At 41.4% G+C, this 18430-nt stretch overlaps 2 protein-coding genes across 4 annotated transcripts in view; one reads left to right on the top strand and one right to left on the bottom strand.

The window, feature by feature from the left end:
• B3GALNT2 (beta-1,3-N-acetylgalactosaminyltransferase 2) overlaps nt 1–18430 on the bottom strand; it is a 60725-nt gene that overhangs the window by 3083 nt on the left and 39212 nt on the right. For 2 of the 3 annotated variants that reach the window (XM_015419927.1, XM_015419934.1), the window contains exon 12: nt 14599–15415. The exons of the other annotated variant lie outside the window; for it this stretch is intronic. In XM_015419927.1, coding sequence (XP_015275413.1) covers nt 15149–15415 — 267 coding nt within the window. In that variant the 3' untranslated portion in view covers nt 14599–15148. Of the gene's footprint in view, nt 1–14598; nt 15416–18430 lie in introns of those variants that run through there. 3 annotated transcript variants of the gene reach the window in all.
• TBCE (tubulin folding cofactor E) overlaps nt 1–18430 on the top strand; it is a 49949-nt gene that overhangs the window by 30994 nt on the left and 525 nt on the right. Inside the window, exons 10-15 of the mRNA XM_015419959.1 lie at nt 3166–3230; nt 3313–3377; nt 8620–8772; nt 11013–11166; nt 15954–16022; nt 16965–17024. Coding sequence (XP_015275445.1) covers nt 3166–3230; nt 3313–3377; nt 8620–8772; nt 11013–11166; nt 15954–16022; nt 16965–17024 — 566 coding nt within the window. The remainder of the gene's footprint in view (nt 1–3165; nt 3231–3312; nt 3378–8619; nt 8773–11012; nt 11167–15953; nt 16023–16964; nt 17025–18430) is intronic.

Raw genomic sequence — 18430 nt, 5'->3', positions numbered from 1 at the left:
CAGAGTTGGCAGGTTGGTTGATATGGGAGAAGGCAGTCCATATGGGGCTCCTTGAATTGAACCCAGAAACAAATTTGGAGCCATTCTAGATGGAACAAGACTGGAGTGATATGGTCCCTATCCACTCCAGTCAATATTCTTGCCGCAACATTTTCTACCAACTGTAGCTTCTGGATAGTCTTCAAGGGCAGCACCACATAGAGTGCATTGCAGTAATCTAATCTAGAAATTACAAGGTAGGTACCACAGCAGCAGTGTTCCCTCTAAGCTGAGTCAGTGTGAGCTAGCTCACAGTTCTTTAGCCTCCGGCTCACAGGTTTTTGCCTTAGCTCGGGAAGGAGGGCTCCAGAGCAAGCTAGCTGATGCAGTCGCCAAACTGCTCGCTCACAACTTTAATGCCAGGAGCTCACAAAGTGGAATTTTTGCTCACAAGGTTCCGCAGCTTAGAGGGAACATTGCACAGCAGCCAAATCTTTTTTGGCCAGGAAGGGCTGCTGCTGTCTCGTCTTGTCTGATAAAAGGTTTTCCCCAGAATCCTGTCCACTACACATTGTTTTTGAATATATATTATTCTTTAAGGACTCCAACCTCTTGGTGATCTTGATTAAGGTGCACTTGGCTGCGATTTCTGCCTATCACAACGGTGTCATGCAGTGTATTCTTCTAAATTATCCAAGAGGTTTTTGAAGGGATAATTCAGCATATACCCATTGCTTTCTCCCCTGGTCCTTTAATGGAGTCTTCCTTTGGTTCATTCATGTTTAATGTATAAACCATTTGAACCCATGGCTACATGGATTTATCTCTACTGTCTTACAAAAAAACAGTGTTCTTAATAGCCATTACACCGACCCGCCAGGTAGGTGAGCTGGGGCCCCTCAGTTGTTCCCTGCTGTTCCTTAGGTTTCATGGAGATAAGGTGGTATTGCATCCTAAATTTTACATAAGGTAGCTTCCAGTTTCTGTATTTCTCCGCACATTGTCCTGCCAGTGTTCTTTCCTTCCCCCTTTGGTGTGGAAGAAAACACACTACATACCCTAGATTGGGGCGGCCAAACTGCAGCTCAGGAGCTGCACGTGGCTCTTTCAGACAGTCTAATTTAATGTTAATAAAAAGCAAATTTACATATTTTTCAATAAAAATGTGTGTCATATTTGTTCATGCCTTGCGGCTCTCAAACACCTGACATTTATTCTATGTGGCTGTTACGTTAAGCGACTTTGGCCACCCCTGCCCTAGATTTAAGAAGGTCCCTATTATTCTATTTAGACTGTACAAAGGAATTTTGTCAGACCAGTAGAGTCTCCTGGTCTGTTTTGCTGGTCCACACAAGGGGCGTCCAGCTTCCTCTCAAACAATCTCCCAGTGGGTGATTTCTGCCATCAAAATTCGTTGTCCAAGGTGGACTGTCCGCTCCCAATTAAGGCACACTTGACCAGGGCTCAGGCCACCTTCCAGGAAAGGTTCCCCTGCGAGGCAGCAGCTTGGTTATCTATGGTGACATTCATCAAGCAGTTGACATCAGCCCCAGGAAGGATGCAGCTGTGAGAAAGGCAGCACTACACTTCCTGTTTTGCTGAGGATCCCACACCTTTCTCATGTGGTAAGTGAGCTTGTTACTCTCCCATGCGGAACTGCACAGAAGCCACGAAGACAGAAACATGGTTGCACTTACCCCTAACTGTTGTTCACTGAGTGGTCTTCTGTGCAGGCACAAAATCCTCCCTCATTTCCCTGCTGTGGGACCCTCCACATTGGAATCCTCCATGGTGGCAAAGGTAGGAATGAAGAAAAGAGCACTCTCCCTGCCCCGTCACGTGCTGGTTTTGGCAGGAAAACTCTGGTTCACATTAGAGGGGAAGAGAAGCGCTCTGGAGCCTGAAAAGAGCTAGATAGAATATTCTCCATGGCTGGCCTGTGCATGCGCTGTGTGCCTGCACAGAAGACCATTCAACGAAAACAAAGTTGCACTTAACCTGTAACTGATGTTCATCAACATCTTCTGTGCAGATACACATTGGCTGGCCTGGTTAATTATGGCCCTGATAGAAATATATATGATTTTGACAGCCACTTCCCAGGCAGCCACTGCTTCCACACACAGAGTCTTTGATCCTGTTCCTCCCTGCTTGTTCAAATAGAACATGGAGGTAGTGTTGTCTGTCTGAATTAAAACTTTCTTGCCCTGAAGGATATCTGCAAGGGAGGTAAAGGCTAACTGCTTGGAGCTCAAGAAAGTTAATGTGAAGCTCCCTGCTCAGCGAAGACCGTCTACCTGCACGGAAAGGCCCTCACAATGGGCTCCCCATCCTGTCAAGGATGCATCAGTAGTAAGGGTAGTATCTAGTACCCAGAACCCAAAATTGACCCCTTTAAACAGGTTATCATTTACCTCCATTTGGTAGCTTATCCAGATGCTGAGATAAGTTCTCCCACAAGAAAGTTGATAGTTCCCCACATCAGACACAGCTCATGTTTATCGCTGTGCATCATCTTCATCACACACTTGATTCATTTTTTAAACGGAGCCTTAGAAACTGTCAACGACTCAAAGAGACGTCAGCCGGTCAACAGAATAAGAGAAGGGGTAGGTTGGCAAGAGCCACCTCCACCACCACAATGAACATGTCTCTCAACAGTCTTAGTAAGACTAAACGCCCAGAAACAACAAGAGAAAGGGCTTCCAGCAGGAAAAGTAAGCAGGAAGCTATGGAACGATCACTACAAGAACCTATCTACATGGTGGCAGAAAAGGAACTGAGGGTGAGGGGGCATCCCTCCCCCCCCCCCGAGTACATGACAGTTTGGGTGTGAAAGCGCCATCACATTGGCTCCAAGAGGGAGGGGCTCCCCCTTTGATGATATGAAGCTGGGGGGGGGACTATCCAGGGCAGGCCTACACAGGCACAGTCCCAATGTGGGGCTGCACTGAAGATGGAAGATGAACAACCCTTACAGGTAAGTGCAACTATGTTTTTCTTCAGATATCCTACAGTTACTGAAAATATTTTATTGTACTCTTCCATTGCAGAGTTTTACTTAAAAGAAATGTATTCATAACGTAATAATGTTTATTCTAATTAATGACAGTTCTGGTTATTGCATATGAAATATACATTATTAGTTCATATTTTAACAGCCATATTCTGACTTTAAAATTTCAGCTTAGAACAACTAATACTTTCAAACAATGGGATTTCCTCCATATGCTTTCCTGATGTAGGATTTGGTAAGTAAATTGACGACTGTAATATTTTTCTGTATTTTTTCTCTTTCCTAAGATCTCATCAGTTTTGTCTCCTTTATTGCAGGCAGGAAGACTAGAATGTTTCCTTCTTTAACACATCTTGTAGTAAATGGCAATAGAATAGCTGAAGTGAGTAAAATTTCACTGTTCTGCATTCATTTCTTGTAATACTTTTTTCGGTGTGTAGCCCTGGTGTTCTGGCATATTTGGACTGATCTGTCAGGGCAGCCAAGGGTGGTCAGTCCCCAAACCATGTTTGGATCTAGTTGAAATGGGTGAACAGCCACCACTCCCCCAAGCATCTTGCCAAAAAAGGAAATATTAGTCACTGGACATAAAATAATGTTATCTAGGGGTGGCTTCTTTACATTTCATGGTTGCCTCTCTAGCTGATCAGCACTACCCCTTCCTTAAAAAAAATTGTTACCTCCCTCACTCAGAAGGACAGTCTCCTGCAGCAAAGATGGCACAAGTTAGAAAGGGTAGCACTTGGGTTTGATGTGGTAAGCTGCATGCTTAAAACACAGTTTTACTACATCTAGCTTCACCAACTGAAACTAATCCAGTTCATTAAGATTAATCTGCAATTTGATAACATTCGGAGTTTGAGTTACAGAAACAATGGTGTCTCGGTTAAGATGGATGTAAGAAGTTTTATATACACGCCATTGTGAACTATAGTGTTTCCTGGGGCCTGTATTAGGAGACTGATGTAAAAGCTCTCTCATAACCTAGAAAAGCTCCGCTGGATGTAATTGCACAGACATAATGCCAGCAGAAGTGTGTGATCACTTTGCCATGCAGTGAAGTAGGCATAATAACGTGCTCCGAACCATGCTTGCTTGTGGTCATTTTGAGTGTTGGCAAGGAAAACTTTGCCCCTTCCCTTGATTGCCCCAAAGCTCCAAAGAAAACCAAGTAACCAAACAGGCTAAGGGAGAGAGTACCTAAGAATGACTGCAATAACGGTATAGGTCACTCCAAAATTCCTCAGATCAACCAGTGGCGTGACTGTCAAACAAAATCTGTTATTTAGGTATTCATTTGGACTTCGTGGAATATTGCATCCAGGCTTAACATTACTTGTGCAACCAGATTGCTATAGGGTGTCTTCGAAGCCCAGGACTGTCTGTTGATTGTTAATGACCGTCATTTCATATAGTTCAGGCCATGTACGATGACACATGGAAACATGCTCACTGCTGCTTTTATTTATTTATTTACTGTATATATAGCCCTCCTTTCTCACTGAAACTCAAGGCAGATTACGCAATGTAAAACACTGCAAATGCATTTAACTTCATTTATAACCTGCTTTTCTCCCCAGTGGGGACTCAAAATGGCTTACATTGTTCTCTCCTCCATTTTATCCTCACAACATCCCATGAGGTTAAGGTTAGTTTGAGAGTGTGTGACTGGCCCAAAGAGCCAGTGAGCTTCCGTGGCAGAGTAGGGATTCAAACCTGGAGTCTTTCAGATCCTAATCTGACACTCTAACCCATGGGTGTCAAACATGCGACCTGAGGGCCAGATCAGGCCCTCAGAGGGCTGCAATCCAGCCCACAAAGCCCTGGCTGTTTCCTGCTTCCTTTTCCAGTTCTGCTGCTGCTGTTACATCGCAGCTTACTTTACCAGACTCTCTCAGTCACACAGGAGAGATAGGCAAGCATCTCCTGTGCAATTGGCAGAGTCTGGTAAAGCACTGGCTGAAGCTCCTCCTCCTCCTCCTAGGGGAAGAGAGGGAACCAGCCAGAGCTTGCTTCCTGGCCAGGCTGCCTCAATTGTATATAGGAGCCTTTTTTTCCCTTCCACTGGCTGAGGCTCCTCCGTGAAGGGAGGGAGGGAACAAGGGAGAGCTTGCTTTGCTGGGCTGCCTCAATCACATGGCAGAAATACCAAGCACTTTTAAGACCAACAAAGTTTTGTTCAAGGTATGAGCTTTTGTGTGCCTTGCTACAGTATGTGTGTATTCTGTTGGGCTCCTTATGCTCTGTGTGTGTGTGTGTGTGTTTTGTTGAGCTCCTTATGCCAGGGGTGTCCTGTGTGCAACTGGGTTCCCTGCCCCCTTTCACTATGTTCATGCCCTCATGATCAAGTCTTTCTCAGTAAGAAAGCAATGTGAACTATTTTAGAGGAGGAATAACAACAAGCCAGTGAGGTGGATTAGGCTGAGAGTGTGTGTCCAAACCAAGTTCACCCAGCACATTTCCTTTGTAGGAAGTTGTAGTTATTTCTCTGGGGAAAGACTATAATTTTGTAGACAAACAAACAGCCCTCAGTCTGTGTCAGGATGCCTTCTCATGTTCTTGACCAGCACATGAAGCAACTTATATACAAAAGCTCACAATGCCCAGCCATTTCATGTTTTCCCCTGGGTCCTAGGCTCAGAACACTGAGCATGAGATTTCTGTAATGAATGTCAATAAATCAAAAGTAGGTTTGCAGCTTACAGATACACACCTGAACAGCATACTCAGGATTGCTGCAGCACAGACATTTTGATGCAATAATTCAAAGCAAGGGGTGTCAGTTATCAGAGACTGTTAAACAGACAAAATATTGCAAGAGTGCTAGTGTTTTAAGCATGTTTTATTTAAAGTTTAAAAAATCTTTAATTGTGTTTGTCTGTGTCCTTTATAAAGTTTATATCTCTGCTACCTGGCATTACATTTTCTGACCCACATGGCCCGGCCCAACAAAATCTCTTTTATGTTAGATCCAGCCCTCATAACAAATGAGTTCGACACCCCTGCTGTAACCACTACAGTACATGAGACATACAGTAAACAATGCATCTTTGCTCAGATGAATGCAAAGATAAAAACATCTTGACTGTTCATTCTCATGCAACTTCCACTATGAAGCAGAGTGACCTTGTAACGATTCCTTGTTTTATTTGTGTGTGTGTGTCTTTAAAAGTTTGGTTGCATGGCGGTGAGAGATAGTCTAGAGTGGTTGAAACAGGCAAGTGGTTTGATTGGTGATTGGCAGAAAGGGGGAGGGGTTTGGGAAGTAAAAATTAGTGGATGAACGGGTATGTCAGTCAAGAGAGACAGTTGAGGATGACAGTTGATAAGTTATTAAGTTCTGAGTTCTGTGAGAGAAGCAGGAGTGCAGTTAAGCGCTGTGTATGAAAGAAGTGAGAAGCAGTTCTGTGTGAAAACAGTTAAGCTGTCTGTTGATGTTGTTCAGAGAAGAAGAAAAGTTATATGAATGTCTGAGTGACAGACTGGAGAAACAGTGAACTTACATGACCTTGAGTTAGTGTTACAAAGTTACATGCCAAGATCCCTGACAGTGGAGAGAAAAGTGTGTGAAATACCCAAATAAATTGTTCAGTATTTACCCATTCCTAGATACAGAGTCCTATCCTGTTATTTATGAATTATTTCAATAAATCTTCTTTTATTTTAGTCTGCCAGCTCTGAAAGAAATAATTTCTCAGGAAACACATAGACCCTCATGAAAGCCTAAACCCTTGGCCTACCTACCCAGTGATAGAAATATTATAGTAAAAGGTTTGGAAAGCCTTAAATTTCCTGGTGGCAGCCGTATATCCAGTTGAACAAACATAAAGAACACTTTTAAAGTGAAACCAGAACTCCCCAGTTAAGGGGTCGTCACAGACCTTCATGACCAAAATGTGTTCTTGGGAAATTAACTGTGAGAGTAAGGGAGAGTCATAAAGGAAACCACCATCAAGGACAGTTCCAGCTCCTGTGGTCACACTGTGGAGCTGTGTCATATGTTCAACAAAGTGCAACAAAACCAGTAGCTGCCTTCAGGTTAGCGAAAACCCTCTACTTGATAGAAATTTGGAATTGGTGTCACTGGGTCCATATAAATTGGCTAGGTTGTCCCAGGTAAAAGCAATGCTGTTTATGACCAAAATATTCCTTATCACTTAATGTGTCCTTTATATAAACCTGATCCAGCTCTGTTTATAATACCTATAATTTAATATCAGTGACTGAAGACATGAGGGAAAGGACATCCTGGTCTTTGCCACTGGCCAGAGAACTGGGGTCTTTAGGAGGTTGCACCCTCTTTGTCCCGCCCAGGAGGAATACTAGCATGGGAAGATCCACTTGCCCTAACTAGCTGTGTTTGTTTGTCTGGATATTCATACACTGTTTTTTTTCTCTCCAGTGAAGACCCAAAGTAGCTTACAACACCACACTCTCCTCCTCCATTTTATCTTATAACAGCAATCCGATAAGGTAGCAAAGCTCAGAGATTGTGACTAAGGAAACCCAGCGAGCTTTAGCGGCAGAAAGAATTTGAACCTGGGGCTTCCAGACCCTAGTCTGACTCTCTTAACTCCTACAACAAGCTGGCCCACTTAGTTTTGACATTGTAGTGCTGATCTTTTCCTTCACATCCCCTTCTCCTGAGCATTCTTTTTTTTTTAATTTGTAAGTCTGAGGGCAGTGGCCTGTCTTCTTGACATGGGCACAAATGTCTAGAAAGTAGGATATACATATTTTATATAAAATATATACATATTTTAAATAAATGCCTGCCTTTCTCCTGAGCATCATAATGTCTTTTTTCTGATGTCTACCTGCTTGTCTTCCGTAAGGTAGGAATCTAGTATTGCATTAGCAACCCTGCAATCTAGACTGCTAGTGAATCCAACTTTGGAGGTTCATCCTTCTAGGAATCATTTCGGAGTAGAAACATCCAAAGACTTTATTTATTTGATTTCTGTGCCATTTTTTTTCTCCCCAAAGGGACCCAAAACAGTTTAGGGTAAAGGCAGCTTGTTAGGACTTTTTTTGAATTCTTTTATGTGCATGTGCACCTGGGAGTCATGGCGACCTCTGGTGACTGACCCCTACTGGGGGCCTGGAGGATATTCAGAGAGGTGGCCGAATAAAGCCTGCCCCCGCCTCTGGTATTTCAGGGAGGTTTGCCATCCAAGTACTTGCCAGAGTCAGCCCTGCTGAGCTTCCGAAAACTGATGCGTATGGACTTGCTTGGGCTATCCAGGCCAGGGCTGGACTTTTGATCATTGTGTGCTGTTCGTTTGGGTTACTATTTCCAAAACCTGAGAAACTTCCTTCAGGGAGAATTGAGAAATAGAATTAAAATGGATTTGTGGTGTTTAAAAGAATTCATGGTGTTTCATCTGTTTTGTGTTACATGAGACCAGGCAAGATTTGACTACTTAGCTTTACGAAAAGGTTTGATCACGTTGTAAAAAGTATTAAATAGACTTTTAAATGAATAAAAAGTATTACATCTAATTTAGTGTGATAAACTGTAAGTACGCTGGTAATTTAGTGAGAATTGTTGCATTTATATGCAGTACAGAGAAATTTTTCTTTTAGCTCAGATGTTGGCTGTTCATTTCTTTTTGTTTTTTCAGTGGTCAGTTATCAATGAACTTGATAAACTACAAAGTCTTCAGTCATTTGACTGCCGGAATAACCCTTTAATGGATACAGACAAAAACATGGAGACCACAAAACAACTTATTACTGCCAAAATAGGCCAGTTAAAGTTTTTGAACAAGTCTCAGGTATGTCATTTTGTTTTTAAGTTACCAGCAGTGAGAAAGCCCAAGGGACAGTATTTACGAACATTTCGGACAGAAACGCTTGGTGAGGAGTTTTCAGTCTTCTGTGGCCTAATTCATTTTATAGACGACCAAAAGTGTGAGCGAGTTAAAGAGTAAACGTTAAAAATAATGTGCAAAGAAACAGTCTTTGCACTGAAGAGTTATCTTTGCAGGATGAATTTGCTGTTTGCTTTGCTACTGACACATACATTTTGGCTCAAAATATTATTTCAACATTGAAGTTGCATGCAGCCTTCAAACAACTTTTTAAAAATATCCTCCCCAGGGATATTTATCCGTCCCCTTGTATCACTTTTTCCACAAGCGGGTAAAGATGTTCTTTGTTTTATCTGACATTCATTCAATGGCACCTCCATTCATATTATGTTTTAATTGTTGTGCTTGTGTTTTAAAGATGTACAGTTGGGGAGCCTGCAAGGACTTGTGGGGGGATTCATTTTCCCCTCCCCCACTGTTTCCTCTTTTCATTCCTCTGTCCTTCCCACTCACCATTCAGTCTACCTTTATCTGCCCCTCCCCAAGTATTCAGCTTTCCATCCTCCCCTTTCTTGGCAGCTTCTAGTCAGGAAAAATGTGGCCCAGTAGTACAATGGGGAGCCTGCAAGAACTTGGGAGGGACACCTCATTTCCCCCTGTATTCCCTTTCCTACACTTTCCTCTTTCCCTTCCCCTGGCAACTCCTATATCTATACCTTTCCTGATTCCTTCTCTCCTTCCCACCTACCAACCTTTTATCTGCCCCCCATCTTCAGCTATATTTATTATTTCATTCGTACTTTGCTTTTTTCTCCAGTGGATTACATTGGGGAAAGGTTACATTATTCATTACATAATAATTAGGTTATTCTCCCAGATCCTTGTCTGAAATGCTAACCACTACAAAACACTGGCTTTTGTTGGGTGGCTGCTGTTGAACAGTAGCAAGCAGCCAGTACTTGGTGAGTCATGTGTAGGGTTGCCAGGTCTGGATTGGAAAATACCTGGAGACTGTGGGGGTGGATCCAGGAGGGGGTGGGGTATGGGGAGGGGAGGGGCCTCAGCATGGTACAATGCCATAGAGTCCACCCTTCAAAGGAGCCATTTTCTCCAGGGGATCTGATTTCTGTCAGCTGGAGATCAGTTGTAAAAGCGGTTGATCTCCAGGTCCCACCTGGAGCTTGGCAACCCTAGTCATGCATGTCTCATGATATCAAGTTGCCTGAGAGTCGCTTGTGGGTCTGGTTTCCGTGAGTCCTCCTTAAGAGACCATAACAGGCCTGGAAAAGACCCTGTCTTCTCCCCTTGCCTTTTACTGATGGAAACCAAGGCTTGAAGTAGTGTGGTTGCCTAGCAACAGCCACCGAGAGCATTCATTTCTTAAAGGTACGGGTGCTAGCTCTATTATTTTGGGGACTTTAAACCTCCCAATGTACTTTTTTTTAAAGTTTTCTTTTTTTCCTACAAACCTGAGTCATTTTCACATTTGTAGAAACATCTATCTTGTCTGTTCATGGCTCCAGTCTCTGGCTTTAAATTGGCTGAGATTTGGCCATGTTGAGAATTAGGTAATTTGATTTTAGCTTTGGTTTTAACTGGATATACTCATATAAAGTTTTGTGTTTAATTGTTAACCATCTTGTCATGTTTTTAAGAAGCCATGCTGTGCAGTCAGCATTAGCAGCATGGTTCTCCAGACCACAGCACATGATCCCGTGCAGCATCTTTGCAGGAATGTTATCACTGAAGTTGTAGTCAGGCAACTGTTAATGTTTAGGATTGTGGAGTGAGATAATTTAGGGTTTTCTGACATCTGGAAAGTTAAATCTGGAAGTATTTTTGAAGGGGAAGCTAGGCTGATAAAGGTGTGGGAGGAGAATGTGCATGCTTGTTGTTAGAGCCAGGAGGACATCTGTTCCTAAACTTAAGCCAGGACAATGAATGAAATGGGCAATCAGAATTTAAATATAGATTGAGCTGTTTGGGAGTTTATGTCAGTTGGGACTCTGGCTGATTGGGCTCTGCTTCTATTAAGTAACGGAACAGTTCAATCCATTATTATGAAAGATTTCAAATTAGCAAAAGTGTACTACCTCAAGTAGTGGTCTTATGATGAATAGTGTTTCTCCTTTTATACAACTGGTTCACCTATTCTGATAATGCAGTACAGACATAAGATGTATTTTGTCTGTGTTCCACTGTAGATCTTTCCTGAAGAAAGGAAGGGAGCAGAACTTGACTACAGAAAAAAATTTGGAATTGATTGGCTAAAGGCTGGTGGTCATCAGGACCCAAACAAAAACAGACCAAGCGAGGAATTTCTTGCAGCCCATCCCAGGTTCCAGTTATTCTGTGATAGTGAGTATAGTGATGACTGGTGTTCCCTCTAAGCTGAGTTAGTGGGAGCTAGCGCACAGTTTTTTAGCCTCCAGCTCACACATTTTTGTCTAGCTCAGGAAGGATGGCTCCAGAGCAAATTAATGTATGCATTAGCCAAATTGCTCGCTCACAACTTTATTGCCAGTAGCTCACAAAGTAGAATTTTTGCTCACAGGACTCCACAGCTTAGAGGGAGCATTGGTAATGATAGAAGTTCAAGTGGGGAGTTAATTTGTTGCAGCAACTTAGAGACTGATTTATTAATGCATAAGCTTTTGTGGGCTAGAGTCCATTTTATCAGATGCGTCTGCTCATGAAAGCTTATGCTGCCACTACACTCTTTGTGCTTGACAATAGAAGGTTTTGCTTTAGTGTTTTATCTTGAGGTTTCCAGCTACCTGCATGTCTGCATAGTGTGTTCCTTTCAAACTTGCAGGTCCCTTTCTTATACTTGCCTTGCATTTACTTTCTAGGGATGTGCAATTCAGAACTGGAAATATTCAGAAGCACCAAATGATGCTGTATTTGAAACAGTTACAAATAATCATGAATCTGAATTCTGTAGTTCTAGATATTCAGAATAATCCCTAATATTCATTTTCATTGACTACTCTAGAGGGCAGGTTAGGCTGCTTGCAAGAGGAAGAAGGTGAAACCCATTCCTCAGAAAGTTTAGCTTGGCTTCTTGAGAAAAGAAACTGCGACATTCCACAGATAAGCTAGCACCAAGGGTTGTGGGGGCAGAGAGTTGTATCCTGATTGGTGTTGCCGTGGTCTTGCCAAGATAGGGGGGAATGGGGTAGAGCAAAGTGATGCCTGACTGCACTTATGATATCCTAAAGCAAGCACAGACACCAGACGGTACTTTAACAATGGTCCTTTCCAACTGTAAGACAGGGATAGAGTTCATGGCCAGACTGCAGTCATTTCATAACGCCTGGTACTGCTGCCGGATGATAGTGGCTATTCCCACATCTTATCAACTGTTTTTAGGCTGGCATAGGCACTGGGAAAAGATCAGAGTGCTGGTGGAAACCTTGTAAAAAGTGGCATGTGTGTGTTAAGTGGGAAATGGCTATTCATGGAGATCCTAATATTTGGGAATTCTGGATTTTCTAAATTTCAAAATGTATGCTGCAAATGTAGGGTTGCCAGCTCTGGGTTGGGAAATACCTGGAGTAGAGATGTGAAGGCCCGGGAAAAAAACGGAAAAATTGTGGGGGGAAACGGGTTTTTTTTTTGTTTGTTTGTTTTTTTCCAAAAAATTGGAAACATTGAAAAAAGAAAAGAAAAAAATGATTATGGAACGTTTTATTTTAACGTGAATAAAATATTTTAAGACAAGGTGTTCAAATATCTTCCAAATCATTTCTAAAAAATATGTATGGTGTCAGATTGATCTAATTTCTGTGCACTGAGGACAAGCAAGTCCTAGGTTACAAATTGAACTCTCCAATGCAAGAACGAGATGCATTTCTTCCTTTAGGAGATGCTACTGTCACAAGAAAAGAAAAAGGTTTCAGTTTTATTTTTGCATGTGGGTGGGTATTCTGTTTGTAATAATTGTTTGAATACACTATATTTTTAATATGCTAGTTGTGATAATTTCATGTCAAGTAAAAATGTCCATAGTCATATTTTATGTTCCTAAAGTAACAGACTGACTTTCTTTATATATATATATATATAAAATATCTTTATTGATTTTCAAAGACAAAACAAATAAACAAATACCCAATCGAAAATTACTTTTTACAACATCTTTGCAACAAACAAAAGTAACCTGAAAATATTTCTTCATATCTTATTTTTTAGCTATATAAATCAATGCATATTTCTCATAATTCATCCACCCATTCAATCCAAAAAATAAAGGTTCTCAGATTTACATTGAATTTCTACAATGATTACCTATCACATTTTCTTCTTTTAATTAGCTCAACAGATACCAGCAACAGCTGAGCCTTCCAACAGTCTTCTCAACAAAAATTTTTCAAATGTTTAACGGACCCAAACAAATCTATAACCTTATTTGCCAATCTTAACCGTATTTTTATAGACTATATTCTAACAGATTAATACTCAAAACTTTAGTCCTATTTCATTTCTTTGCATTAGAATAACAGAAATAACCCCTGTAAACATCATTAGAAATAAGGTTTTAAAGATAACATAGGCGTGTATAACCATTTAAATCTACCAAGACTGTATATTACCCTTCTATTCCTGACTTTCTGGAGAATATCCAAGCATATAATAAACCCAAAAATCAGATACTCAAAATTAATGATCTAAAATCAGATCTTAATTAACTTTTACCATTCATTTGCTTTCCTGAGAGTAAAAAATTATGAATAAACTACCCCCTTCATTCTTACAGTATTTAGCTTCTTTGTATTATGATAACAAAAAATAATTCCTTTAGGCAACAACAGAAACAGAATTTTAAAGATAACACAAGAGTACTTAATCATTAAACTGCAAAGAGGTTATCTATCTAAAATTCTTATTATCATTCCGGAATAAATCAAAATGCCTTAATCCAGTACATTAATTTCCATCTTATAGCACCACCCACATTTCATTCATTATATAGACCAAAAAAAAAAAAGATTTATGCTACCACATAGTACAGATGGCAACCCTGTTTCCTGAAGCGCCCTCTTCTTAATGATAATTTCTTGATGCCTCTCCTCTTTATACTCATGGAATTCTGCTCCGTTTTGCTTTTCTTGTTTAGTCAGTTCTGTCACGTATGCTTTACTGTCTTCAGTGCTTTTCTTTGGAAAGTGCCTCTCTCTCTTTTTAGTCAGTTTCTTCGCTTCTGCTTTCGAGCATTCCCTTCTGTAAATCCTGCTGTCTTGGTTCGGTTTACAAAGTACTTTACACAGCTTTTTACCTGGGAGCGTTTCTTTTCCGTCTCCATAGGTATAGAAAACAAATCTTGGCCCCGGTCACACGGAGCATTAGCCACGCTAGACGGATGGAAGATAGGCGGATTTTCCGGGCGTGATCTCACCGCCACACCTGGGAAGCGTAGAGCTCCCGTGGCTCACCCGAGGCTTCCCGCCGAAGACGCGCAGTAAAAAACTAGTACCTCGGAGGTACTAGTTTCCGGAAACCGCGGGGCAAGGGCGGGCGTCTGATCGCGTTTCCAGTGGCATCCGGCGCCCGCCCATGCCCCATTGCAAAAAGGGTTTTTTTTTCCTTCAAAGTCTCCAGGGATGCGCACAAGCACCCAACGGGGCATGCGCATACTTCAGGTTAAAAAAAAACAACAACCCCGTTTGCTGTGCTGCTTCTTTGGCGCGTCGTGTGATTGGCACCTCCCCCCTAACCACGGGACTTCGACAGGACCGCGAGGGGACGCCTGATCGCGCAGTCATGCGTTATTTCGCTGCAGGGCAAACAGCCACACCTCCCCCCCCTGTGATATCCGGCCCGTGTGACTGAGGCCCTTGTACTTTTTTGCCTTGGCAGTTGCCTTATTCCTTCTCTGAAATCACAAAACGCTGACATTGCAGGGGCTCCTCCTGTTCTTCCTGCGCAGGCTTCTGTTTGATTTCCAATTCTGGGTCTTTAGTTAGAAGGTTCTTAATAATATTTTTGCAGGCGTCCTCAGCTGCCTGCCACACCTTGTTAATTAGAAGGTTTTTTAACTGGTGCAGAGTTATATGTCCAAATTCACTATTTTCTAAGTAAATTAATACTATTTCTCCTGCTGAGACTTCTTCCTTTTGCCCACTTAACGCCATTTTCCTGTCTTTTGCTCCGTTCCTTTCCATGGCTGCGTAAACATTTCAAAAATTTGAGACAGTCTTGTGGGGGTCATTTAATAAGGGTCACCACCAATTATAAAGAAAGCAATTGCGTATTCACAAATTTCCTTTGTTGCAAGAAAAAACTAAAGAAAAAAGAAAAAACCCTAAACGAAACAATCCTTAAAAACAGCTGGTCGCAGCTATTGGAAAACATGGAGGCCATGTTTCCTTCCCTCGGTCGCTCCCGCTTTGAGGCAAAAACGGCTCTCCCCCACACTTCCCAGGTGCGGGGGTGGCCGGGTGGAGCCCCTTGGTACCCTGCCTCCCTTCAGGAGGTTGGGCGATGCCCCCAGTAAACCAGGAGAGCACCAAAAAGAGCAAAGAGGGGAGTGGGCGATTCGGGAGTCCCAAAGAGCGCCCGCTCGCTCACTGCGCCGTACCGGAAGTCGCCCAAACTGACTTTCAATCTGGAAAAGAAAAAAACAGTGCTAATGTAGCATTTTTTTCAATTTTTCCAAAAATTACAGTTTCCCCCCTGAAAAAACCTAGAAAAAATCTGGGTTTTTTTCCCGCGCTTCAAAATTTCCAGAAATTTTACATCTCTAACCTGGAGATTTGGGGGCCTGGAGGAGGATTTGGGGCAGGGAAGGAGCTTGGCAGAGTATAATGCCATAGAGTCCATCCTCCAAAGCAGCCATTTTCTCCAGGGGAACTGATCTTGGTTGTCTGGAGATCAGGTAACAAGAGATCCCCAATTTCCATCTGGAGGTTGGTAACCCCATGCAAATGTGCTACATCTGTTCTTTCCCTGTGAGAGCAAAACTTGTTTCCCTCCATCTTTTGCATCCATTTATGGATACTGTGTCTTTACCAACTAGAAACCTTGGGGAAGCTTAAAATTCTACAGGAGGCACATCCCCTTCCTTTTCACCAACTTGCACCTTGGATTGTTACTGTGTTTTAGGCATGTAAAACTAATCTATTTTTTCTGTTTTTTCCCTTAAGAGTATGGTGCCCCTGAAGATGGAGAGCTGAAAAAAGAACAGCCATTTTCCCTTAAACACCAACTGCTATGTAAGACATGATGGTGTACTAGTAGTTGTTCAAGTTGTTTAAATATGCATTTTATAGACTAATAAAATGTAGCACTATATTAGAAGTGAAATTCAGTGCAGGTTAAATATCTTTTATAGTGTCAAAGTTCACATGGTCTGCACAGCCCCATCAGAACATACAATAGGTGGCTCATTCTGTTTCTGTATGACTTCTGTAGACCTCAGAATCTGCAAGGGATTGTGTGGTTCATAGTCTTATAATTCTGTATGAAAAGTGATATAGCCATTAAAAGTCTGTTTTGATTCTAGAATTCGAGGGCATCCAATGAAGCTGATGGGCTGTCGATTCAGGGCATACAAAAAGAAATACTTCTTTACACAAGAAGTGATTAAAATGTGGAATTTGCTACCAGAGGATTTGGTGATGGCCAGAGGCATAGCTAGCTTTAAAGGGTTTGGATAGGTTCATGGAGGATAGGTGTATCAGTGGCTACTAGCCATGTTTACTAAAGGGAACCTTCACATTCAGAGGCAGTCATCCTCTGCATTCCAGAGCCAGGAGGCAACATCAGGGGAAGGCCTCAGCCTCTATGCCCTGTTGTTGGACCTCCAGAGGAACTGCTTGGCCACTGTGTGAGACAAGATGCTGGATTAGATGGACCACTGGTCTGATCCAGCAAGGCTTTTATTATGTTCTTAATCATCAGTTGGTAGACAGTCTCTTCTGTTCGGTAACACTTTGCCATTGTGATTACTGCTTTCTTCCATAAGGTAGAGGGTTATGACTTGGTTGTGTTGGCAATGTGTGCATCACTGTTCTCCAAATAGTTATCAGGGCTGCTATACTCAAAAGCATACTGTGTAGACAGGTTTGTGTAGAAATACTTGTATAAAGAACTGAGAGGGAGAACTGTTAAGTGTGTACTTTACCTAAAATTTTCACATCCCTTTTTTTCTTAAGCTTTGACTATTAAATGTCCTGACAAACCTGATCAGAACCCCATAATGAAGAAACTACCAGGTAAGGACAAGAATCTGTGTTGTATTTCCAAGAGTGTAGAAATATTTTGTGATCTAAGGATTCACTGAATCTCCTTCACATGAATAGTGGCAAAGGTGAAGATATAGAGGCCAGACATTCTTCATTTGACAAGTTTTTGTTGCCTTGTGTTTTAAAATTCTGATGTTTACATGCTTGTTCAAAGGCACTGTACTTATCCTGTGTCTTCAAATTGTAATTCAAGAAGCATCTCTAAGACTACTGGTTTGAAAAACAAAAAAACCCATACTTTTCAGATATTAAAATTCTATTGCAGAAGAACTTCAAGTAGGCTGCTTTTGCATGACTTTGAATGTGCTTAGCAAGTCAGCCAGGTGTTCTGTGGTGAAGATTATTCTATGTAATATAAACTTAAGCTCTTGTAAAACCTCTAATTTTTATTGTAGATGTATCACTTTAAGTGGAAGCTCACATGATAGTATTCTCTCCTCCTCCTACAAAAATGTTAGGTAGGAAGGAACCTTCTCACTGAAATGCTAGTTCTGTGAAAATTGAAACTCTGCCAAGTGGTATTGGCAAGGTGGTATGAAGTGTCCGTTATGTCATTTTGCAGTTAATGTACTGATTTTAAATTAGATTAAGATGTTTACAACTTCTTTGCTAATCAGACCTTTAAGTGCTTATAGTTTAATCTTGTGAAAAAAGATGCCAGCATGAAGACAATCGTTCGTGTTTCTTGTAGTAATGCAATAATACATGTACCTTTCAATAAGACAGACATTTGCAATACCGTATTTTGAAAAGTATTTATTCTAAAATAAAAATCACATTTATCACAAGTTGCATAAAATGATACAGCTTTTCCAAAAAGTTTATAGAAAAATATTTACCCAAGTACATTTTGTGACAATAGAGGAATAACTCACTATTGCTGTGCCATCAGCTAAAGCTTTAAAAGAAATGGGGAAAATTAGCCAAAACAGCCAATATTTTGCATTGTTAGAATTTGATTTTGTTTAAAGTAATTTGTTCATTCAAGTCTTGCTATAAAAATACCTTCCTGTTCATATGTATTGGTTCAGAATACATTAAGTGCATTAAGCTATGGCATCCACAATTAATTAGCTAACTAATTAGCATCCACAACTTGGTGATCAAGACATGAAGTCCCAGAATGACACATTTTCGGTAGAGGGAAGGGCCTTTACTCCTAGGGTCAAGAGTACAAAAGGGCAAATTCCCAAAACTAAATCCTGAAGGTCACTTAGGTCAGTATGTATATATCAACTGGAAATTCTCCAATTTGGCTTATAAAGGCTTAGAATTTTGTCAAGGTAGTAACAATGTCAAACTGAGATGGTGCTAGTAATTGCTTCCTCAGAGTTGCAAATCTACTGTCACTGTTGTCTGCTAGAACTTAAGTTGCT

This window comes from Gekko japonicus, unplaced genomic scaffold, assembly GCF_001447785.1.
Source record: "Gekko japonicus isolate JY-2015 unplaced genomic scaffold, Gekko_japonicus_V1.1 scaffold315, whole genome shotgun sequence".
Classification (NCBI taxonomy): domain Eukaryota; kingdom Metazoa; phylum Chordata; class Lepidosauria; order Squamata; family Gekkonidae; genus Gekko; species Gekko japonicus.
Note: the sequence above shows the minus strand (reverse complement) of the source record. Positions and strands in the feature narration are given on the sequence as shown.